Genomic DNA, 25088 nt, shown 5'->3' on the forward strand with positions numbered 1-25088 from the left:
GGCATCCCCAGAAAGGTGACCCCACAGACCGGGAAGCATGATCTTTGGGCTCAGGATCATTGCAGGGAAGCCCTGTTGTTTTTGTGCTGGACACCAGTCTACCCATCTTCTGATGGGACCGGCCCTCAGGGATGGAGGCCAGGACCTGGAGAGTGGGTTCCATGCCTGACTACCTGGGCCTCAGTTTCCCCATTTATGGAAAGGAGGAAATAGTGCTTCCTTACAGGGCCCCTGGACTGCACGGGCCACAGCTTGTGACATTAACATCCATGAACCAGAGGACTGGGGCGGGTCTCTCTTTCCCGATGGGCACCGCCACCAGCCCGGGCTGAGGACCAGCCTGGGCCCAGGTGAGGGCTGCCTGGGCTCTGTCCCCGACATGCTGCTTATCAAGGCTCCCACCTTTCTTGTCTGTGAGATGGGAGAGGGACGGAAGGTCTGTCCCAGACAGAAGGTCTGCCCCTCGATGATACCTTGACACTCACCAGTCCCTTCCACTCAGGGGAAGGCAGGGTCAGTGGAAAAGACCACCTGTCCAAGGCAAACTTGGCACCAATGACTCTGCTTAGCCTTGGATGATTTTATCCCGTGTTCTTGAGCCTGGAGAAAGGCTCAGGCGTGGGAGACAAACGCCCCTAACGGACACTTGTCCCACAAGCCCCGAGAAGATGCTCGGTACCATCAGTCATCAGGATGGGACCAAACCACAGTGGGACACCCCTCCCTGCTCCTCGGAAGGGCAGTCCCTGGCCACGGATGGGGGAGATGGCACACCGCCCGACACCACTGGGAATGCACGGCGGGATGGCTGCTGGGCACTTTCTCGGTACTGGGGGTCCACACGGTGCTTCTGGATGACCCAGCGATTCTACCCCAGATCCCTGTGGGGATCCATGTGGCCCGGAGCCATGCGGCAGCCAAACAGAAGAAACCACCCAAGTGTCCACAGAGTGATGCATGGCTGGGTGACCACTGTCCGGCCACACCGCACCATGTGACCCAGCCACGACCTGGGCCGGCCCGGTAAACAGTGTGCTCAGGGAGAGGCGGTCCTGAAAGACTGACCTCTAGGAACCGTATACTGTGAAGGGGTGAATTTACTCTCAGGAAAGCAGTTGAAAAGAGGAGGAAGGAAAGCAGAGGCCACAAGGCCGCTTGTGCATGTAGAAGTGCCCCCTGCTGACGGGGCCCCCGGCCACCTGCCCCAGCGAGACACGGAGACACGGAGACATGGCCGGCAAGGAGCCCTGCTCCCGCTCCCCCCCGCCCCCACTCTGGCTCTGGTTTAATTCAATGGCAGCAGCCGGGGCAGGGCCTGGGCAAAGTCACAGGGTCACAGGGGACCATGGGGGAGGCTGTTGCTCTGAAAGCGATTTGTGGGGAATGGGCCAAGGTTTTTTCCATTATTCTAGTACAAACACTTGTGACGCACCCTCTTAACACACCCTCAGTGCACAATCCTGTGCCGTTTCAGCTGGGCACAGGGCTGGACGGCATCACAAACCCTGTGGCTCTCCAGGTGTGGCCCATTTCAGGTCCCTTTGGACATGGAACAGGGCAGGACATGTCCTGGGACCAGCTCACCCATACAACATCCTGAGGTTTCGTCTGCATGATCCCAGGAGGCCGGAGTCCCTGTGTAAAGGCGGGATATTGCCCGCTGTAGGCTCGGACCGCGCTGTCTCTACGTGTTCATCCACTGGCGGACAGGTGTCCCCACCGCGGGCTCTTGGAACGATGCTGCCTCGGACAAGGGGAAGCTCTGCTTCCTCATCCCTTGTCTGAGAGGCCCCAGTAGGGCCTTGGCCTCCTGACTCAGGGCCACCAGGGGCAGGGGTACAGGCTGCTCGGCGGCCCCTCGCCCGCTGTGAAGCCCCACCTGGAAGAGGGACGTCTTGGCTCCCACCCTGTAGGAGATCCAGGGCCCGTCGGCCTTGCGGGCAACGCTGCGTGAACACGGGCTCTCCCAGCTGTGCTGGTGTCTCACCGAGGTGCCCAGAGACCACAGATGGAGGGAGGGAGAGACAGACAGATACCCTAGATGCCCTACAGACATTTTCACGAGGATGAGCCCGAGGGTCACCTGTGGGGAAGCTTGGTCTCCACTCGCAGAGGGGAGGACGGGCGGGGTGGCCCTGCCCATCTCACCAGAAGACCGGCAGCCTCCCTGTCCGTGGCGTGCGGTGACATGCAGCCGCTGACCTGTCTTCCATGCCTAGGGTCCTGGCCCAGCGGGGGGACATTCTGAACAAGGAGTTTGGCTGGCTCCTGGGCCCAGCGCTCATTTTTCCGTGGGGCTTCCTTCGTTCCGAATGAGCCGGTGCTCTCTCACAGCCTCTCACACGCTGCCTGCCGCCACTCTCAAACACCCCACGTTGACTCGGTCTGGACAGTGCGGCTGCAAGGGAGGCGATGCTCTTTTCCAGCCCGGAAGGTTCGGCATGGCCGGGTCAGTGGGAGCCCAGGGCCAGACGGGGGTCACACTGGGGATGCACTCAGGGCGCCAGCGGGGGCAAGTGGGGGGGACACGCCAGACCTCACAGCGTGAGAGCAAGAGCACGTGTCCCACTAGACACAGGACGCTGGCTCAGGGTCACTGAAACGCTGCTGTGATTGTCGCCTCACGGCCATCTGGGAAAGCCTTCCCCTCCGTCCTGGCCAGAGGGGACGCCTGTGCAGCACCCCCACTCCAGCGGGCCCCTGGGGGCTCCCCCAGCCTCGCGCTCAGCAAGGCCGGCGCTGCTTGGGCTCAGGGTCGCTCCCCGCATGAGGGCCGTGCTCCGGGCTGCTCACCGACCGCAAGTGCTTTTCCGTGCTTTCGCCCAGTTCGTTGTCTTTCTTATAAAAATGGATTTGTCTTTGGTTTTTTAACCCATCTTCCTCCGAGAGTTCTCCCGTCGGGCTGGTGCGTGTTTCCTACCCAGCTGTCGTCAGTGACATCTGACGGAGCGACGGTCACTCTCCTGGCCACACCGGAAGGAGAACCGGGACCAGTGGGGCTGGAACTCTCGCTCACCCCCCTCCCCCGCCCCACGCACCAGGCCTCCCCCACTTCCGCCTCACAGGCCAGCTTGGTTGTCACTTCATGGGCTCGCGTGGACATAGCTGCTCCCGCTTCCCCGATGACTATCCTCCCAGCACCTCAGACCCTGCCTTGATGATGCAGCTTCTGCTCTTCCTGAAGAACATTCTCGGGGCAGGAATGTCGGGTGTGCGTCCGTGGGCCGTGAGCGCCGCCACTCTGGGCCGGCGTCGGACTGCTCCTATGTTGCCCTCGATTGAAGGACCGCGGTCAGCCCATCTGTCCGTCCCACCGACACTCGGGCTTTCCTGTCTGGGCGCTTCGCACCTGCTCTGTGTCTCCGCGCTTTGTGGCCTCATGGGGCGGGTCCGAGCGTGCGTGTCGCTTGCTTTCCCTGCTGGGGACCCGCTGTCCTCTGGGAGTCACGGCACCACCACCTCGTCCCCCAGGGGGACCCTCTCCCGGTGCCACCTACCATATCCCCTCCACAGACCTGGCTGCTCCCCCTTCCTCCTTTCAGCCCCGCGTCACCTCCCCTCCTGGGTCTCGGCCGCACACTCGCATCGGCTGTGCCGGGTCTCCTGCCACGCCACGTTCATCCACATTCAGCAACTACAACTCTCCCTTAGGGAAGTGTTACTTGATTCTCCTTGTTGCCGTCCGGCAGTCTTTCGTCTATGTCTCCTGCACGTTCCTGTCCCCCGGCTATGGGCTCCTATTTGCTCTGTCTTCATCCGTGAGAGTCTCTGAGCCGAACATGGGAGGCGTCTCCCCCAGATCTGCGGACCCCAGGGGGCGCTGCTAACCTGCTCCCCCAGCCACGGCTCCGGGTCTGGGTTTCCATCCGGTCCCTTGCCCTGCAGCTGGTCCAGCCGGGCCCTGGAAGTCAAGCTCAAGGTTCTGTGCCAGTGCCCGGCTCTCTGCTGGGGGAAGGGGCAGGGCTGGGAGGCCCCCGTTATGAGCTGAGCCCCCAGCCAGGCACTAACAAGCCGGCCTCACCCAGGACCGAGCTGGCTGGAGTTTTCCCCTTATGACCCTGCTGCACGTGGAGGCCACAGTTTAGTTTTTGTTAATGAGTGTTGGCCCTTTTGGTGAGGTTTCATTTGACTCTGCTGTACTCATGAGCAGCTCATCGGACGTTCCACGCGACAGGAGTTTCAATTCTCCCTGCCCCACCCCTACAAAATCCTCTTTTATCTAAAACAGAAACCAGACCCTGGGAACTGAAGCTACTGCGCGTGTGAGACAAGCTGAAGCCCCGGGCCAGCTCGCTGCTCTCAGCCGAGGCCACGGGGAGTCATGGTGTCCAGCCTCCACGGCCATCCTCCCGTCTCCACCCCCGAAGCTGGGAGGCTAGGAGAGCCCCGTTTTCCATAGGCTCTAAAATGGGTGTTGTTTTCTCTTTATGATAAGGGAAACATGGTCTTATGCTAAGAAATGTAAACAGCACAAAGTCAGACATAATCATAAGTAAACGTAAATAATAAAAAGAATAAGAACCAAACAAGGAGTAAATTAGTGAAAGTAAAACATAAAAAAAGTGAGAAGTAGAAGTCCCTTGTTCCTCCACTCCCCAGGACTTTCAGTTTCCTGGCGACCCCTGGAGACCCTCCGAGCACAACCAGCCACAGACGGGTGCACACGTTGTCCGCAGAGAAAACAGGAGTTGCCGCGCGCTCTGCTGTGCTCTTGTCTTTCCGCTTAGGAACATACTTGTGGGCAGTTCTGTGTCGGTACAGAGAGGCCCTGGCTCATCCCGGCTGCGGGGCCACTGTCCCCTCACCGTACTTGGTCTCCGCTAAAGGGCGCCACGGTGGCTGCTGGTTTCATGCTAACGTGGAAGTGACAGAATGAGAACGTCCGTGCAGATAGGTACTTCCACGGTAACCGTCCAGGTACACTCTCGCTCTGTAGAATGACGGCTGACACAGATGGTGGGCTCTGGTGTGGAGAGCTGCTGGCAGGGGCCCTCCTCCTACAATGGCCCTGGAGCCCTGCGGGTGCGCCATAGCGGCAGTCTTCAGCTCTGGTGACAGTGGGCTTTGCCGTCAGGCACCGGCATCTCTGTCTACCTGGCAGGTGGAGACCGATTTCGTGTGCACACACACACCCAGGGGCGTATTGGCCACAGACACGCACGTCTACACACGTATGCAAAGGTGGGCGAGTCCTTGTCATTCACAGACAGACGGTCATGTGCGCACAGAGCGGACAGGCGCCTGCCGCTGCCTCGCCATGATCTGGCCCCTGGCTGGCCTGTGGGCTGGCAGCCGGCAAACCGACTTTACGTCTGTCCTCAAACTCCCAAAATACCTGAAATATACAGCCTTAAACTCCCGAAACACGCCAACCACGTGAAACCGCGTCCTCCGGGTTCCAGGTGGCCAACTGTCAGAACGTCACCTGGCTCAACCCTGCGGACAGCCTGGGGTTAGGCATCTAGCGGCATGTCTGCCGGCCGCTCCCGAGCAGCCCCTCTGGTCCTGGGGCACGGGGAGGGGGCGGGGGGGTCCCCTGCTGGACCCCGCCTGCCGGTCACGCCCTCAGGGACATGCCTACCCCTGGGGGCCCTGCTCATCAGGGAGCTGGTTCCTGGGGCACAAAGGATGTCCTCCCCACCTGCGACCCTCCCCCGCCCCGTGCGCGGCGGCACTCACGGCTCCACAGCGAGTAGGCGAGGCGGCAGTTCAGCCGGCGGTAGAGCTGTTTGTTGACAGGCCAGAGGACCAGCGTGCACAGCTGGACGAAGTTGATGACCAGCCCGCTGACCACGAACACGAACCCGATGAGCAGGTGCACCGCGAACTGGGTCTTCAGGTAGGCAAGCAGGCCCATGGCCGCTGCTCAGGAGCGGGCGCAGGGTCCTTCACTGAGAACAGCAGTCCTGGGGAGGACAGGGGCAGCGGTCAGCACGGGGCAGGACGGGCGCCCGGGGCCCTGGTGGCCACACACGGACGGTCCTCCTCGTGGCTCGCGGCACAGCCCGCCTGTGGCTCACCCGCGCCACGCCATGCTCCACGGTCCTCCTGGGAGTGACACGCAGGTCATGCGTGCGTCACTCACGCTCAGACCACACACACACACACACACACACACACACACACACACAGCCCCGGGCACACGAGGAAGGAAGAAAAGTCTAGCACTAATGCCCCCAAATATTAACCTACCACCTCGAGGAAAAAATATACAGATTGTTTTTATTTTAGCCTTTTTTAGCATCATTTATTATTATTTTTTAAAGATTTTATTTATTTATTTGACAGAGAGAGAGATCACAAGTAGGCAGAGAGGCAGGCAGAGAGAAGGGAGGAAGCAGGCTCCCCGGTGAGCAGAGAGCCTGACGCGGGCCTCGATCCCAGGACCCTGGGACCATGACCTGAGCCGAAGGCAGAGGCTTAACCCACTGAGCCACCCAGACACCCTTTTTTAGCATCATTTAAAAGACCAAACTGCACGTGAACTCCACGGAACAGACGCACAATCTACTATTCCACTCCCAAACCGTGGCGGCCCTGGAAGCCGACAGCCTCTGACTGGGCCCTAACGCAGCGCGGTGACTCACCCAGGGCCCTAACCGGTTTTTCTCCCCTTCTCACGAGCCTGTCTTACTTCCAACAGTGATGCCCGAGGCTCAGCTCACATTTCCCAGTTACACTCGTCCCCTGAGCCACCCTGTCACACCCTTCGTGGCAGAGACCAAGCAGGGAGCTGAGACCCCAGCTCAGGGCCGCCCGTGGCCGGTGCACATGCAGACCTGGTCCCGGGAGGGGCGCCCACACTCTCTGCGGAATGGGGCGTGGGGCTGGCTGAGACGGGCTCCCTGACTCTGTGGGGCGGGGCCTGCTTCACTTTACAAGCTGAGCACCCGGGGGGCGCAGGCCAGCCGCCCCGTCCGGGGACCACACCAACGGTGCTGGAAACCCAAAGCTCTGGCTTCTGAGGCTGAGCTGCAAACACAGTTCCTGTCCAGACCCTGGTCCTCACGGGGTCGCTCTGGGGGGAGCCAGCCGCCGTGGCTGGAGGACGGTTGAGCCGCAGGTCCTGGACGTGAAAGCTGGGTGTCCAGGCCTGGTCAGGCCTTTGGGGGCCCACAGCCCCGCAAGCAGCCCCGACCCACCAGCCCGTTGTGGCTTTAGTACCGATCCCGAGACCGGAGGGGAAGGACGGGCAGTGTTACCAGCACTGGGACGGTTTGTTACTAACTCATCACCCCACGGTTACTGTAACTGGCCCTCCGGACGTAAAGGACAGAAAACACACAGGGGACAGCAAAGATACTTCCTCCTGCATTGTTGGGTACACCGCCCTCCAAGCAGACAGAAGCATGACAGGTGACTTGGCGCGGTCCCACTGTGAATAGCAGGAGGACCAGATTCCACCACAGGTGGGGACACTGCGTCCACACTCCCTCCACGGGCAGGATGCTTCTAGAAAGCAGAGTCCCGAACATGCCAGGCCTGACGACGTCCTCCTTCCATGTATGAGAGGTAACGGCGCTGTCCGACCCAGCATCGCTGCCCATCCCCCGGCACCTCACTGGCACGCGGCACTCTCTCTGCTCCCCAAGGCCTGCCACACGGGCCAGAACCACCAGGGTCCCCAGAAGCCAGCGCAAAAATTGCCGTATCAGCCATGATCCTTTTAACAGCAGATCCCCCAGGTCCCAGCCAGCCACTGATTCCATCCCTGGGGCACGAGGTCCAGGTCCCACAAGGTACAGCTCACCCCAGCTCAGACGCACTCACTGGGACGCAGCGTGATGGCACCCGGAAAGCCACGGCCATGGTCAAGGCCATGGTCACGTCAGGGTGCTTTCCATCACCCCTGCCCAGGCAGCGCCCGGACCCTGGCAAGGCCACCGGGCTCTGGCACCGTGGATCCAGCTTCCTCTCCTCTAGGCTCACATGAGCAGAAGCACACGGGACCTGACGTGCAGCTTGGCACGCGTGTCCACCACCGTTCAGCCTGAACGCGGAGCGACCTTCCACGGCGCACGTCCCGTCTGCCGACCCGCCTGCCGATGGCTTCCAGCCCCGTGCAGGCTTTGCCGACCACACACGTCCAAGCACCGGTCTCTGTGTGAACACAGGCTCTCACCCAGGAATCTATTTCAGCCCCGAGGTGACAGAGTAGCCAGTCCTGGGCGCCTGAGCCTGATCTACGGGTCGGTCGCCAGGATGCCCTGCCGAGCTGCACCCGCCCTAGACACACGTTGCTCACACCCTCACCACCAACACCGCACCCTCCTGTCGGGAATGAGATGCCCGCGGTCCAGCTGGTTTCCCTGTCCCAGGCCCTGAAACTCATCTTCCCTGACGACAGCTGATGGACGTGGCCTGGGGCTGGTCTGGGTCGGAGTGTCATTCCGACTGCTAGCCTCCTTTATGACTCACATTCACGACCTGTCCTGTCCTCCCACGGTCACGGTGGGGGGTGGGAATCCCGCCTGCTGTCTGCCAGGCTCCTGGGACCTGAGGGTGAGCCTGACCCCGGCTCTCCTGAGACCGGCATCATCTGACCTGCCTGATCTGCCCTGCTGCTGGTCACCCGCCTGGGCTGTCAGTCTTTCACCCAGACGAACCAGAAGTGGGGTCCAAACACGACTTCATCGCTCCGTGTGGGCCAGACTCGCCCTAAGGAACATCAGCCACGGCAGTTCAGGGCTCCTCCCCGATGCTCATCTCACAAGAGCACCCTGTGCCGACCCTCTGCTTGGACGCTGCCCAGCTTGGCCTGCACGCCCCCAGCCTTGGTGGGCACAGCAGGAGTGTGGCAGGGGGGGCAGGTCTCAGGGTGCAGAGCGTGCTTGCAAATGTCTTACCTCTCACCAGACCAGTTCGAGTCGGGCTCTGCGCATTTGTGCGCACGCCGGCACACTGTCAAGTTTTACTTTTCAAACAGAGCCCCGGTCTGCTGCACGGAGCCCGTGGGTCTGAAGCCCGCAGTGCCCGCCGGCCGCCACCGCCGCCGCCGTCTGTGTCAGAGACATGCAGCTCGGCTGTAAAGTCAGGGAACGCCTCGTTCTATCCCCTGCGGTCCCCCTGCGGGACCTTATCCTGACGTCGTCAACGAGGCTCCGGCCTCCAACTCGCTAACAGGAATCCCTGTGAACACATGGGCAGAACACATGTCTGCCCAGCTCCGTCCTTGGTGACGCTCCAACCCCATCACCCCGTCTGCACGTCGTCTCTCGTCTCTGCCCCTTACGACCACGCGTGGGGCCTCCCAGGGCTGCTGCCCAATGTCAGGAGCTCAGGGACGCCCCGGGATCAGGACCCGCCGCACTGGGGCGTGCACATCTGACTTCTCCGGATGGTCCCGCCCTGTGCCCGCGTGGATGTCCCTTATGGCTGTTTCCTGATGGCACACGACACTTCCGTGGGACAGCGCCCATGCAGGCCAACCCCAGGGGTCACGGTATCACACAGCAATCTCCACTTGCATCTTCCGGATGGCTGGGAGGTTATGGTAAACCCCAGAAGGTGGGTTCCTGGAGTCTAGACCTACCTCCACGTTACAGGGGAGGAAACTGAGGCCCAGAGGCTTCAAGACCAGCTGCTCGGGATGGGGAAGCCAGAGCCGAGCCCCTGGCTGAGCCCTCGGCCACATGTGTGCATCTGACACATGGACAGGAGGAAAGCCCACAGCGTAGTCCCATTGCGCTGCCCAGACGACACCCGGAAGAGCCCCTGCACCCCGGCCTCGGAAGACGCCAGCTGCTCACAAGGGCCTGTCCCCCTCACGTGGCACTTTCTCATCAATGCTAGAGGCTGTTGCCCAACAGTGGGGAAGTCTGAGCCTGTCTCCATGCATCAGAGAACAGTCAGATTGCTCAAGAAGCCAGCATCTGCACAACTAGGTCCTGACGGTGAGGTGGCCGCCTCCTGGGTTTGTGGCCCTGGACGAGCTTCTCAGGGCAGGGATGTGCTGTGTGCTCAGCCTCTTGAAGTGGGGGTATGGGGTGTGCCAACCCTCAGGGCTAGAAGGCACAGGACTGAGAGCTGGCCAGTTGGAGAGGGCAGTGAGCAGCCCGCTGGGCCGGGCTAAGCTAAAGCTGTTCACAGAGCAGTAACACAGCCCCATGCGGTCCCCCGGCCATGGCAGGGACGCAGGCCCGGGCCTCTGCAGAAGCCAGCCAGCCTTCCGGTGGGGCCAGACCCTGCTCCCCGCACTAGCTCCCTGCCCCCTAAGAAGTGGGACCCTGTCCCTCCTGGGGCTCTCACTGCTGATCCCGAGCCCGTGGCCCCCGCCGCTGAGCGGTCTGTGGCTCGGGGCATGAGAGAGGCCTGGCCCCTCAGACCCCACGGGGCACCTCTCATTGTGGCTGAACTGGGTCCCCCAAAAGCTATGTTGGGGTCCTAACCGCCAGCCCCTGAGGAAGTGGCCATACCCGGAGGAAGGGCTGATGGTGTTACATGAGGCCATCGGGTCCTGACGCCGTCTGCCCGGTGTCCTCAGGAGAGAGACTGGGACACAGCCTCCCATGAGGGAGCCCGCGAAGACACAGGCCGAGATGTGGTCGGCAAACAGGTCCCTCCCCTGCAGCCCCCTCAAGGAACTGAGCCTGGCCTGCCCTTGATCTCGGACGTCAGTCCCGGCCAGGGAACGGCTGCTGCTGAAGCCGCTGGGTGTGACGTGCTCTGGCCGGATAGTCCCGCGCTGCGCCAGCGGCTGCCCCCGCAGAGGGACCAGCTCTTACAAAGACTTCGGCCTTGTTCTGGTCCCAGAATTCGGGAAGAGTGTGGACCAGCTCCCCTGTCCTGCCGTCCGCTTAGCACTGCCGCCCAGGGCCTCCCCGAGCTCAAGGGCAGACCCGTCCCCAGATGCCCGTGGACCCTCTCTCCTGGCACTGGTGCCTCTATCCCTCTGCTTCATGAACTAGCCAGTCCGGGGGTCTGACCTCCAGATATTCTCCCAGGCGCCCCCCAGCCCCCGTCTTGGTGGAAACCTCCATATTTCCAACAAAGCATTTGCATGGGAATAGAAACCGAGGTCACCCATCTGCCACCCTCTACACCGTCAGGGTGATGGCCAGTGACCGTGTGCAGAGGGGCTGCCTTTGGTGCCTCGGCCCCTCTTCCCCCCAGTATCCACGTCACGGTGGGAAAGCAGCAGGGGACCCTTCGATGGCGTCCAGTGGCCCCATGGCCATTTCTCCTGCATGGCTCCGTGCTGGTCTCTGTGGGTGACCCGTGCCCCCCCCCCACCGAGAGACCGGGACGAGCTACTGCCACGGGTCGGCCACTCCAACCACTGCCCAGTCCGAGCCGAGCTCCCAGCCCGTGGCCTCACCTGGCCCGTCCGAGGACTCTCTGAGCGTGAGTGTAACCACGGCCAGACGGGGGCTGGTGATGGCAGAAGACGCTTAGTAACACCAGAAACGTATCGTTCTTGATGCTCCGGGCGCGTGCCTTCCGCCACAGGCTGCGGACCGCTGCGCTCCATGCAGATGTCGGCCGTCCACACTCAAAGCCCATCATGTGGCCGAGCCAAGAGGTGGCCGCTAGCTTCCCGCCATCCCACCTCCCCGTCCGCTCCGCTGACCCATGTGGCATACAGAATGGCCCTGGCCTGCTCAGAGGCAGAAGAGGAAGGCCTGGCTGGTGGTACCGGGGCTTTACCGGGCCCGAGCCCTGGTGCTGGGTCTGCGTGCAGAGCCCCGAGGCCACACCGTGTGAACCAGACTGCTGGAAACCAGGAAGGAGATGGAGGGAATTTTCTCAAATATTCTTAAACTACCTCCCACAACGCAGGTGGGGACACAAACCGTCTGAAACGCAGCCCAGAACCAGGAACAGGCCTCCTGCCTCCCGAGCCACCAGCCCGGCCATCCCAGAAGCAAACACGTCTCACTCACACTAGGACTCCCCACTCCCCCGGGCTCCCGCTGTAGACGCGGCCTGGACGAGCGTGTCTAGGTGGTTCCCTGGCCCCCGGCCGATCTGATGTGAGCAGGGGGCCCCAGGGGCGCTGGCGGCAGACATCCTGCTGACGGCGACACGGCAGGACGGAGCCAGCACCTCCAAGGGCGCCCGCTGCAGGGAGTGGTGGGCACATCCTGCAGCCCCACGATGACATCATGGATGAAAACACAATGTGGCCACTGTTGTCTTCCTGGAGCTCACCACAATGACAGGGGAAAGGACTGTCTCCCGTCCCCTTGTTACTGAACGAGGCTGAGAAGTAGCAAAGGTATTTTGATGCGTCCCGCTACAATTTCAGACTAGACAGACACTATCGTATTGTTGAGGCTTTAAGGGGCTACTTTTAGTGCCTGAGTAAGTCCACGTACAGAGACCACCTTATCCTTCTATCGGCCGAAAAACAGGACATATTTCTTGGCTAATAATCCTCTGTGGCCCGTTCTACCTCATCCACATTGGGAACCGCCGAGGGAGGGAACTCCTCTAAGAGGAGGTGTAGAATCACGGCTGTCTGCGGGTGACAGGTCTGGATCCTGTAGACCCCGGAGAAGCCACCAGAACTGAAGCAGGACCATGACCAGGAACGGGTCGGTGGAGAGAGGAAACGCCACAGACAGAGATCTGCATTCTCGGAACGTCCGGTAGCAAGTTCTAACGGACATCACCCAAGGCACCAAGATGACAGAAAGGCGTGGTTGTTTCTGACTTGGTGGTTCCAGGACCCTGGCCCCTGGGGGTCATCTGAGACCCTGAGGCAACCTAGGAAGCCAGGCGCTGACAACAGGGGCTCCCAGCCGCTGGCAGCTCCGCAGTTCTAATTCTTGGTGTCCCAGGTCGCCACACGGTCTCGCCAGCCGGCAGAACAGCAAAGTCGAAGTCCAGGCAGGACTCGGGACGGCCCTAAAGCCGGTGGGGAGCCCGCTCATGGTCTAACACTCCGTGATGGCCTCGGGCCGTGTCCAGGCAGCCCAGTGGGCACACGTCCACAGGAGCGCGCACACGCAGACGGTCTGGCAGGAGACAAGGCCCGAGGATGCTGGCAGGGGAAGTGACAAGACGCCTAGGGGTGGCTCAGAAGAAAGAGATGGAGCCCGACAAGGAAAGCTCCGTGCAGCCAGAAAGGTGGGAAGTGGAGCTAAACACACTGAAAACTCGGTGTGGCAGATGCCGGCCGTCGGCCTCCCGTGCGTGCCCCCTCACAAGGCCGCCCACGGAGGTGAGGTCCGCTTCCTGGCTCTGGCACCCAGGCTAGCCTTGGGGCTCCCCCGACAGCCGAGGCCTTGCAGCCTCCCCACTGAGTGAGGGTGGACGGTGGAAGGTGGGCCCCACGGCTGCGGGCCCCCAGCACTGGGTGCCAGCCGGCTGCACCCACACCAATGACCCCAGCGGAGACCGGAAGTGGGACTGTCCCCCGGACCAGGGTGCGGAGCCACGGAACTACGGGCCAATAAGGTGGCGGCCACTCCGAGGGCTACATCCAGGCGGTTTCTTAGCGATGCCTGGATGCCACGCGAACCATTCTTTCTAAGCTCATTTATAAACGCACCTGAAGCCGAGTCAAAATACCAACAGGTCCCCCCACCCCTGCCGGGAGCCAGACGGCAGATCCCGCAGCTCTGGTGGAAAAGGAAACAGGAAGGAGAAGCCGAGGAACCCATGAGAAAGAGCCAGGGAGGAGCCTGCAGGGGACCCAGCGAGCACAGAGCCCCCACACGCAGGGCCCGAAGGCGGGCAGACCTGGCGGCCCAGGCACCCCACAGCCAGCGGCTGGCCCCGCGTGTGGACAGCCCGTCTCACACGGGCACTGACGTCCGGCTGTGCTTGTACTCGGGCCCGTCTGTCTTTTCATTGCATGCGAGGCTGTTACAATGGACAGAACACAAAAGTAACTTAAAGCCATTACCGGGCTCATGAGAATCTTAGCATCATGTAACTTCTCAATCAGTGGGTAAAAATGACCCAATTAAACGACATATGAAAACCCCACTCGGGGCCCATGTGTACCACGCAGCCTCTGTGGGCTCCCCCCACTGCATGACACCTGGTGGGAATCGAACCCCCAGAGGGCACCTCAGCCCCAGATCTAAGCCCTAAAGGAACCCATCTTTGACGGGCTGGTCTGGGGATGGTCAAGGGGCCCTGTTCCAGGTGGGGCATGTGGGAGGAGTCCACAGGAACTTTCAGGAAGGTGCCTGCTTTTGTAAGCTAAGGGATCCCTCTGGCAATGCCCTCTGGCCTCTGGCCTCTTTAGGCGAGGAAGAGTGTCCTGGGGCAGCAGCCTCCTTGGGAGCCAGAAGACTCACAGTGTGGGCAGCAGGAGGAAGCCCCCGGTCCTCTGAGGCCCGAGCCCACCTGGGCAGCTGCGCGCTGCGAGAGGCAGAGAGGACAGACTGGCAGGGTTTAAGTCCCGCCAGTGATTTAAGGATTTAAGTGACCACCACGTCCGTCACTGTACTCGTGCCGGTCTGCAGGGGCTCTGTCACTGCTCCGTCCCGGCTTGCTACAGATGGTGCATGTTGCCTGTGCACATCTGTGACCAGCACGGCTTCTTCATCTCGAGCCCCTCACACCCCATCATGCCGTGTCCGTGCAAAGGTTCCTGGAGGGATAATGCAACCAGAACCTCTCGAGTGCGTCCACCCAATGGTCACCACTGAGAGCCTCAAACCCTGGCCTGACCCGGACCAGCCGCAGGTCTCTGGGGAGCAGGTCCACAAAGCTCGCAGAAGCGGCTTGGGGCTCAGATGAAAGGGAGCCGCCAATGTCCCTGCAGGCACGGAGACCCTCTGGGCAAGAGGTTTCCAGAAGAGCCACATGGGTCAAAGGGACCCAGGCCCCCAGGCCACCCCCCAGTGTGGTGAGAGGTGTCCCAGCAGGTGCCGTCTGAGAAGGGGATGGGAGCCCCAGACCAAGGACAAGGACAGTAGGGCCGTCATTACCCCAGTGGTGGCAGCCGGGTCTGTTCCCGTGATGTCCGTAGGAGCCTGGCATGCAGGGGAGCCTGGAGCGGAGCGTGCACCACAGGTGCAGAGAGGGCAGAGAGGGCAGCTGCCGAAGGACCTGGGGGGCCCCGCCCTGCCCACCCACCCTCCCCAGCTCTGCAAGCTCCAGCCTCTTCTGTCCCTCCGAGGTGGTTTGGCTTGTTCTGCCGGCTGGAGCAGTGATGCCGGCTACGAGGCGGGAGGGATGGAGACGCTCCCACAGCCGAGCCTGGTGATGGCACAAGAGACCGTGACGGGTCCCGGGGCCTGCGGGACACTGCGGTGCTCCTCACACCAAGGTGGTCAGCGGCGCCGGCACAGAATTTTCTCCAGTGGGGACAGGTTGTCAACTGAGCTCCCGAACACGTGTGCACGCGCACACACAAGGCTCCTGGAGACACGTGTGTACATGTGCACATGCGTTTTCATGCATGCACAACCACACACGTGCTGTCACGCACACGTGGTGCACAGTGCTCTTGCACACGTGTACGCACACAATGCTCATACACAAAGGCGCACATGTTCTTATACACATGCACATGTGCATGTGTGCGACACTCCTTGTTCAGGCACATGCGTGCACATGTATGCACAGCATCTCACAACACAACACACACGTGCATGCAAGTACATGCTCTTGCACACATGTGCCTACACACACACATGCACACCCACGTGTTTACACGTGTTCACACGTACAAAAACAGTCATAGCGACGCTGACTTGTAATCTTGTGACCACGAACTGCCCGTCATAACAACGGCATTTTACTTTTAGAGAAAGACAAGGGTTTGCTCTGGAATTACTCAGGGGCTCGGTTTTAATGCACTTTCCTACGAGTACAACACATTTCACAAGGTGAAAACTTATACGGGGGCTCTGGTTTTCCCTGGGATGCAAAGAGCTCATCACTCCCGCCCTCACGACAAGACGAAAGCCAGATGAGTGGCACGTTCACAGCTTTCTTGGCCCCACCAGGGACTGGAGGTCACAGGACAGCCAACTGACAGGAAACCTAAGGCAAGATACAGACATGACCCCTCGGTTCCCTGAGGGTTCCCTGGGGCTTCCCTGGGGCAGACATGGGTTTCGGAAGAGGAGTTCAGCTGAAAAAGCAGACCTGGCGAGGCCGGGGACAGCATGAGGTCCCAGAGCTACAGGGGGACGGGGGTGCAGGGAGGGGCCTGCTCTTTCTCTGTGACCTCATCTCATTCCTAGCAGATGGCACAGGGGTGCCTGGGCAGAGTCCTGGGAAAGCTTTTCCAGTACGAACTCCAGAACACATGGGCATTTACGAGCGATTACTACCTAAGAACGCAAACCTTAAAGGATAAAACCATTGACAAAGATGAAAAAAATGTCACATTAGCCATGAAAGAGTCACCGTGTTTAAAAATTAGATTTAAGAGAGGTAGGGATTCTAAATGAGATAAGCGAAGTGGGTTTCAAGACCACCCTCCGTTCCCCTCACAGCTGTGGGAGAGCCCGCGGGTCCCTTCCGTCCCCGGACACAGGCGCAGTTTGGAGAAGGGCCCCCGTCACCCAGCCGCGGGCTCCCACTTGATCTTCCTGTCTGCGTATAAACCCAGAACATCTCCGATCTGCATGTTCTGTAGCGGTCTCCAAAACCATCACTGACGCTTATGAAACATGCGAAGTGGCAGGTGGCACGAAGACGTCCTCTGCCAAGTCCAGCATCCCGCCTTCCGGGGCGGCAGTGGCCACGGAGAGCAGGAGACCCACAGAGCGACGTGCCCAGAGCCTGCGCGGCCAGCACCGGGAGCCGCACCCTGCCCTTTCCTCCTCCCCTGCTGTCACCGTCCCCCAGACAGCAAAGCAGGAAGGGTCCGTGCCTTGGGTGCTCGCACACCACCTGCTCCGGCCCCCGGCTGCCCCACCCCCACCGAGTTTTGGGGACTGCACTCGCGAGGATGCGAGCCGAGCTTGTGCTTGACGTGGGCAACGAGGGTCCACACCCCCCGCGAGTGCTGGGAGCGGGCCTGGGCTCAGCTTCCCCAGCAGCCGGTGGACCCCGAGAGAAGCAGACGCTGCTCCCCTTTGTGCACACCCCCGGGAAAGCGTCCCAGTGTGAGGTCAAGTTTTCCAGGACAAACTGGGAGCTGCATGGGGTCCGGGGACATATTATGGGCAGTCACACCCTGTGGCCCTACTGGCCCTCCCACCATTCCTAAGTAGGCAGGGAAACTGAATTCTAGAGTTTTCTCCCTTGCTCTCTCTGAACACAGCCTCTTTCCCACACGTTCTCTTTTCTTCTGCTCTCCCCGGACCCCCAAGCGTTGACACCCAACCTGATTCATCCCCAACTTCTCCGTAGCAGCAGCCAAGGCCCACAGCAGCACCGTTCTTACGTGAATCCCAAATGACCGGTGCCCCCTGGGGCCAGTCCCCTCCCCATGGCCCTGCAGAGGGAGGCTGGGGTTGTAGGCATGGGAGCCAGAGAGGTTTCAACCCCAGGACGGGACAACTACAGGGTCGGGAGAAAGGTCTCTAACTGTCCCCCTGTCCCAGGGGCCCAGCCCCTCACCAGGCTCCCTCCCATCCTTCTGAACTGCTGCAAGAGCCATTTTCCTACATGCACAGAGGGGCCCTGATCCTACTTCCTCACGGAGAGAGAGCAGAGAGCACTCAGGTCTGGGACCCACCACCAAGCAATGCCACTCAGCGGCAGCAACCCCCACTGGGGAACCACAGCTCCCCGCGCCGGGTCTTCCTTCTCACCCAGCTCCTTGCCACCACACTGATGGCTCTACACTGTAACATCTCCAGCCACGGGCCTGCTGATGGGGCCAGGAGACACTGGGCATGCCTACCAGAAATCCCGTGTCAGCACTGCGGACAGCACCACTGCGGCCCCCCAGGTCACGGGGGACATTCCGGGAAGAACCCGTGGGTCACGAGCCATAGAACGCCACAGACTTTCCCCAGAACCTGATGCTTCGGCACAGTCCGAAATGTGGCCACTTTACAAATTTCGCAGAATTTTGATCCTGGAACCAAGAAAAGTCAACTTGGATTCCGTGATCCTTCTGCTTCTCCCGGACCCTCCCCGTCCCCACACATCGCTGCTGAAGTGAGCGACAGTGTTGCTGAGACTCGGGCCACTCGCGGTTTTCACCTTCTCGCCGCCGTCCCAACCTCCGCCGGCACCTAAGTGGATCCTTTATCCACTCCTCTTCCCTCCGAACCCCGATTCTTCTCTCCCAGAACCAGAGAGACACAAAGAATGAAGACAGAAACTACAGTGGCCTTGAACCAGGCAGTTTTCCGAAAATGAGACTCCTGTTTGTCCTTTGTGAAAAGATCACTTGAGGGTACAGTCCAGCAAGACGAGAAGGAATCTAACAGAGAAAGAACTCACCCGGTTATACAGTGACGGGAAATGTCACGATAACCACCCCGTGGGTGTGGCCCAGAAGGAGACTCTGCTCCAAGCCAGAATGGGAACTCTTCTGAGAAGAATGAATTTGTTCAACAAAGTATATGACTATGGGGGCGCCTGGGTGGCTCAGTCAGTGAAGCCTCTGCCTTTGGCTCAGGTCATGATCTCACAGTCCCAGGATCGAGTCTTGCATCAGGCTCCCTGCTCAGTGGGGAGCCTGCTTCTCCCTCTCCCCCTGCTCCTCCCCTACCCGGCTTGCTCTTTCTCACACACGTGCTCTCTCAGTCTCAACTAAAATCTTTAAAAATACATAATTAAGGGAAGATTTTTGGTATTAAACAAGGGATACATTTCCTTTCTCAAATATTAAAAGCAAAGCAACTGATATTTTTAAGCAACAAAAAAATGCTATTCTGGGAAACTGATCCGAACGTAGATCACGCTAACGTGGGGCATGAGTTTCTACCGCTGGTTTCACAGGGGACTTGGTCTTCCTCCTCCAAGCTTGCAAAGACCCACTGACAGTAACGGAAAATCTAGAGCAGGGCCTGCACAGGGCTGCTGCTCAGTGAACACCAGCCGGAGACCTGAGGGCGATTCATAAATTGAGGAACAGAGCACATCCCAACGGTGCAGGCCTGGAAGCAGGACAGCTTCTGAGCAGCTCTGCCTCGGGGAGCATCAGTGTGCACAGGGGAGAGGTGGGAGCTCACGTTCCTGGAAACCAGGGCATATTACTGTTCTAGAGAAATAAAAATATAAATATATTTATATAAATATAAATAAAAATATAAATATAAAAACATTTCAACACCTGAGTTAATGTTGATTATGAAATATCAACTTTAAAGAGGAACACAGATGTCACAAAAGTGACTTTTGTCACTTAGTCAAGTGACAACACTGATCTGGAGAAAGCTCGGCTAACACGCCAGCTGCCAGGAGGGTCCCCCACACCCGCCACATCTTCCCCACTGGCAGGAGGAGCTGGAAGAGAGCACATTGGGCCTGGGGCTCAGGAAACCATCCTTGTCCCAGGTCTGTGGCCTCCACACGTGACGTGATCATTCTGAATTTCAGTTTCTTCTTTGAAACTGAGGCTGACATAACCTTTCTTACCAGGACCACAGGGTGGCTCTGTTCGACACTTCTTGAAAAATCTCCAAGTTATAGGGTCCCTCCCTATTTTGCAAACACACAGATGTCTAAAAGGTCTTTGATAAGCCAACTTTTAATGGGTGTTTGGGTTCCCAAGCCAGCAAACCTGGGTGCCGTTTTCTGCACAACTGATACTCGAATCATTCTGAGCATCTGTAAAACCTCACAATTCAGACACTAATGCCGAGAAATGTCTTGCCACAAGAGGGTCTCCCGGTCCATTAGTTTGGGAAATCCTGCATCCCACATGCCCCACTCCGTGCTGGGATCCACACGGAAGACAGGGAAGACACGGTCTGACCCGTCACCGTCCCGAACTGTGTTCAGTGATGCTGGTATCGGACTTGTAAGTTCACGAATTCAGACCCACTTTCCCTCAGGCAGGCAATGTCAGTGAGATTTTTAACCCTCTGCACGCACATACATCTAGTTAGAAGTCACTACCTTTAAAATCAGCCACGGTGACAATTTCAAAGGGGGCTTTGGCACTGGTTTTTCTTTCCAGAAAGAACCCAGGGCGGTAACCAGACTTCAGCCACGGAAACGGGGAACTTGTCAACAAAGCAGCTTGGGGGCTACTGACAGGTGCTCGTGGTGAGGGGACCCGCGGGTGCCGAAAGCGCCCTGGGAGGGCGAGCGCCCCAGGCCTTTGCCAAACGTCTTCTCACTCTGCAGACAAGCTGCCAAAATGTGATTCTCCGATGAGCGTTGTGCTTAGCGGAGGAATTTTTACTCTAAAAATGAGGAAAATGCCTCAGCCGCCGTGTCCAATGGCATTTAGGCCAATGCCCTTGTGAGATAGTTGAGACCCGAGGGGAGAGCCGCACAGCTCTCCCCGATTCCTCCCCAGAGGCCGCGGGCTCCCGGACCACCCGCCAGCGCCCAGCCTCCCACACGCGACACCTTTCTCAGGAGTACGAAGGCGCCAAGTGGGTTTTACCAGGTTGTGCCCCGTGATAGGCATCCACAGGTGCCCCGAGACCATTCAACAGCTTAATGGAGCCCCAACAAGTCCACGTGCATTTCGTAGTGAGGCTTAAGAAGCTGCGACTTCTGAAGGCAGGTGCGTGTTGGGGGCGGGAGCCCACATGCCCCCAGCCCTCACCGTGGGTCCTGGAGGTCCTGCATCCAAATGTGATGGACCCCGCGCTCCCCACTCACCGGCCTGGGGCTCCGCACAAAGTCTTCTGGGACCCCACTGCTCCCCACCCTTCCGCACTCCAGCTCGGGGCGGTGACAGCCACTCCCCTGGCCACACTCTGGCCACACTCTGGCCCCTTCCGGCCCTCTGGCTCCTGACGGGCTCAGCCCTGGGCCCGCGGAGAAGCCTGGTCTGGACCAAGTCCTCCCTTGCAGGAGGGCAGCCAACAAAAAGGCCTCGTCCCGGACCCGGGGATGGCAAGGGGAGGGGCCGCGCAGCAGAGCCAAGCGGGGAACACGGGTCTCCGATGGCGTCTTGGGGCAAGAGTTACAGTGTCTGCAGGTGCAAACTCCCCACCAGAGGCCACAAGCCTTCTCCTGGATGTGCTTCCCAGTGCACGAGGCCAGAGGCCTCCCGGAAAGAAGGACGGCTCCTCTCCCAGCCCTCCCCTGGGCCGTGGGGGCGGCCACGCTGGGGAGGCCTCCTGCCACGCGGCCAAGCACTCGCCAGTCTGCAGCGGGACCCAGAGAAGGAAAAGCTCAATGTTTTCTCCCAGTTCCGAATGTGGGGGACAAGACAGGACAAGGGCCACCAAGCTCCTCCAGATAGGTCACAAAGAGCTGCAGAAGTGTCCTTCAGTCTGGATTCTATCCACGTGAGGATGGAGTGCTGAGTGGCTGGGACACGCATGGGCACCTGGCGGGGCGGGTGGTCCGTGTGCACGGTAGGTCAAGCCTGACGCCCCATGTGGCCCGTGGGCCGCCAGTCCTGAGTCACACAAGCTGCCTCCCCATTCCTGACCTGTACTCACCATCCACTATGGGGGTTCGGGGGGTAGAGGGACTTTTGCTCCTGAACACCGGGGCTGGCCGTCCCCCCACTCTCCAAAGCGTCCTGAAGTTTATGCCAAGTGTTGGTGATGGCTCCTCCCAGGGGGGCTCCACAGGGTCTGGAGAAACGCTTCACCCTCCCCGAGGCCCAGAACTACTCTAATGAGGGACAAAAGTCCTTCCATCCCTCCCTGAGCTCATTCTTCCCCTAAATCACGCATGTGTTTGTCTAAGTTCTATGATATTCACGTAAGAGCTAAAATGCAAAATCCCGCGGGCAGAAATTCATCCTAGAATGGTGCAGAGTTTGGGAGGAAGGAGCTTGCCGCTCCCGGGGACAGGAAAGGGCCGCCAGGGCCTGAGGACATGTCGTGCCCCGTCTGTGGCCGTGCTCGCTCCTCCTCCTGCGACATGGGAGAGGTGTTAATCGGATCCCAAGGAGAGGAAGCCTCCAGAGAGAATGCCTGAGCAGACGGCATGCGCACTGAAGGAAACAGAACTAACGGGCACAGAACCTTCACGAGAGCCTCTGTCTCCTCACCGCAAATCAGCCCCCTCTCAGCTCTGAGACATGAAGCTCGCCCCGGGCCTGGGCTTCTGGGTTTTCCCAGAGCCACCGGGTGGGAGAAACGCCGGGCCGTGAGGCTCAGGCCATCACCTGCTATGGCTGGTGTAGATGGTCTCGTGCAGACTGGGGAGACATGGTACCCACTTTACAGATGGGAATGGGTGGCCCGGAGCCCACGCCCCCTCCGCTATCACACCCCCACGCGGGTCGGGCTGGAGAAGCCCAGGCTCGTGTGGTCCACACCAGTAAGAACCTGTGCGCACGCGGTCCTGACGGCCAGAAAGGGTCACTGCCGATTCCCGGTAAACCAGCTCCACATGTACGGGCACAACAGGGTGGTGTCCCGCTGCTGGGAACGAGCACCTTCTGCTTCCTTCGCAGACCCCCGTACATCCCAGACACCCCTGCGCAGGGCAGGGTGGTACGAGTTGAGGGGCGGTGACGGCAGTCAGGGGCAAACTCCGCTCCCCCCCGAAGCCCCCCCAACCCCGAGCACCTGCAGGTGACAGGTGTGTCCCTGGAGCCGCCTTCTCCAGGAACGTCCCAAACACAGGAGCATTCCCTGGAGGGCGGATACCTCACCTGGTGAGGTGGGGATCACGCGGGCCAGGCTCGGCACACAACGTCCCTGCTGACCGCAAGGCCCCCGTCCCCAGCAGGGACGTCTGTGGCACATGGGGCACAGGGAACAGGAGGGCACAAGTGTGGCAGCCCTGGTGCTGGGATGGCCAGCGGACTCACCAGTAGAAGTAGTAGGTCAGGGCCACGGCCAGCAGGGCGGCGCAGAGCCCCGAGAAAAGGCAGGTGGAGTGGCCGGACAGCATCTTCAGGCAGGGACGTGCGCGAGGAGACCGGTGGCCTGAGCGGCTGTCAGCCTCCGGCCAGGGGGCAAGCAGGACAGATCACGTCCAGAGCTGTACTGCCTGCGTCCGACAAGACCGTCTGTGTGGCGGAAAGGGGAGCACACGCTTCCGGGGTGCCGCCTTCCGACGCAGTAGAGACCAGCTCAGACAGAACCAGGCTTCCCTGAAGCAGCCCCAACAGGTCAGCGTCCCCCCCTCCCGCCGTGGGGCCAGCCGGGCACCCACTAATCCAATAAGCTGCTTTGCCAGGAGCTGTAAACAGGCCACATCATGGGGCCCGGCCGGGCACCTGACCCGGGGACCGCAGACCCCACAGTGCGCACCCCGTCTCTCCCCGACCTCTCAGAAGCCAACAACAGCACGGCGACCCCAACACAGCGTGGCCGGGGGCAGGGCCAGGGGGTCAGCTAGTGGGGTGGGGCCCAGGCTTGGCCGTGGGACATCCAAGTGGTGGCCGGACAGCCTGTCCTTCGGGCCAGGACACAGTCTCATGGGTCCCAGCTGTGACACACAAGGGCTCCAGGACCACACGTACAACACCCGGGTCCCAGCTCCAGCCCCTTGCTCTCTGGTAAAGGACCGTGGGGGAGAGTCGCACGTTGTAGTCTTGGGGACGACAGTGCTGGAGAAACAGGCCATGAGCCAAGGAGGGAGGGGTATCCGTCTCCCCAGTCTCCTTGCCCGAGACTGCGGAGGTGAGATCAGGTGACCCAGGGACAGAAGGGCCAACTGCCAAACCCGCAGGCAGGGGGAGGGGAGATGTGATCGGGAGAGCACCCTGAGGGCCCCTCTGGCCAGCATACCTCCCTTTGGGGCTGTCACACTGTGTCGGGACAGAGTGAAGTTGCTGCTTGGGCACTGCACATGACACCTGACCCAGAAAACGGCCCCGAGCTCCTGTTCCACCTGGCGCGGCCGGCAAGGCCCAACCCACCCCCAGGACCCCGCAAGGAGTCTGCCGCGTGGCGCATCCCAGGGGACCCTGAGGCGGTGGTCCTGGTAGCCTCTGGACAGGCGATCACAAGGCTCTTTCTAGATGCTTCCGTCATCTGGCTTCTGGCCCGAGAAGAGAGGAGAGAAGGAGAGAAGGCGGTCGCCCGCCCTCCACTCTGTCCGCGGGCAGGGGCTCCGGGGGATCTCCGTGAGCGCCGTGCTGCTGGCCACGGCTTTCCGAGGTCTTACTCCCCACAGTGGCCGGAGGAGCTGCTGGCCGAGGAGGACCAGCTCCACAGTGTCTGTCCCCGTCCTCCCAGGAACGGCGGAGCCGCTGGAGGGGCCGAGGGCCCGGGCAGCAATCCTGCCCCAGCCAGGCATCCGGACGGCTGCCTTTCTAACGAACCATGAAGAGAAGACCGTCCTCTCAGAGAGGGCCACCCCGTGGGGCGCCTGTGTTGGTAACGCGTGCAGACCCCGGCCCAGGAGCTTGTGAAGCCCCATGGTCGAGCCGGGGTCCCCTGGCATGTCCTGCGAGGTGGCACTTGGAACCGACCTTTGCCCAGGGTCTTGTCCCACATGCAGACACCTGTGTAGGCTGTCTGAGGCCAGGCTAGCTGTGATCTCCCCGGAGCGGCTTTCTGGGGGCCGCTGGCTCCTGTCCGTACTCCGGCCCCCTCCTCCGCAGTGTTGCCAGAAAGACATGTCGACACCGGTTCCAACCCACCCCCAGCTGCCTCTGCCAGCCCCCCAACACTCCTGCCCAATTCCAGGCCCCTGTCCTGTCCTGTCCCCAGGCCCCTGCAATGCTCACAGCGTGGGCCGTGGGTTCCCGGACACCCCTGCACAGTTGCGGGGGCCTGGCGAGAGGGTGTGCAGCACAGCCTGGATTCCGATCACAGCTGAGCCTCAGTTTCCCCTACCGCGAGGCATGAGTGATAGTTACTCTGAGGGCGGGATGGACATTTAAGAGAGGAGCACAGGGAAAGCACTGGGTCCTTCCCGGCCCCCTTCCTGGGAACAACAAAGGCCACAGAGACAAAAAGAATTACCCAAGATTTCTCTCCAGGCTCCGAGCCAAACCAGAGCTAAGCCTCAAACCTGTTCCCGGTTATGCCCACTGCAGGTGACGCTGGACTAGGAACCGATCTTATCACGCTCTTTACATTGTGTGAAATCGAGAACGTTTCGATCTTGGCTGCATTTGTTTTGAAATAATGATGTCCCTGCGGCTGTGCTTCTACAGGAGGAAGCCCCCACCG

General features: G+C 60.4%; 1 protein-coding gene across 4 annotated transcripts in view; it reads right to left on the reverse strand.

Moving 5' to 3' along the window:
* Positions 1-25088, reverse strand: part of AGPAT3 (1-acylglycerol-3-phosphate O-acyltransferase 3) — an 82284-nt gene that overhangs the window by 12309 nt on the left and 44887 nt on the right. For 3 of the 4 annotated variants that reach the window (XM_047718864.1, XM_047718891.1, XM_047718882.1), the window contains exon 2: positions 5680-5906. In XM_047718864.1, coding sequence (XP_047574820.1) covers positions 5680-5857 — 178 coding nt within the window. In that variant the 5' untranslated portion in view covers positions 5858-5906. Of the gene's footprint in view, positions 1-5679; positions 5907-11882; positions 12057-25088 lie in introns of those variants that run through there. The other variant, XM_047718873.1, reaches the window with a different exon arrangement.

This window comes from Lutra lutra, chromosome 1 (assembly GCF_902655055.1).
Source record: "Lutra lutra chromosome 1, mLutLut1.2, whole genome shotgun sequence".
NCBI lineage: Eukaryota > Metazoa > Chordata > Mammalia > Carnivora > Mustelidae > Lutra > Lutra lutra.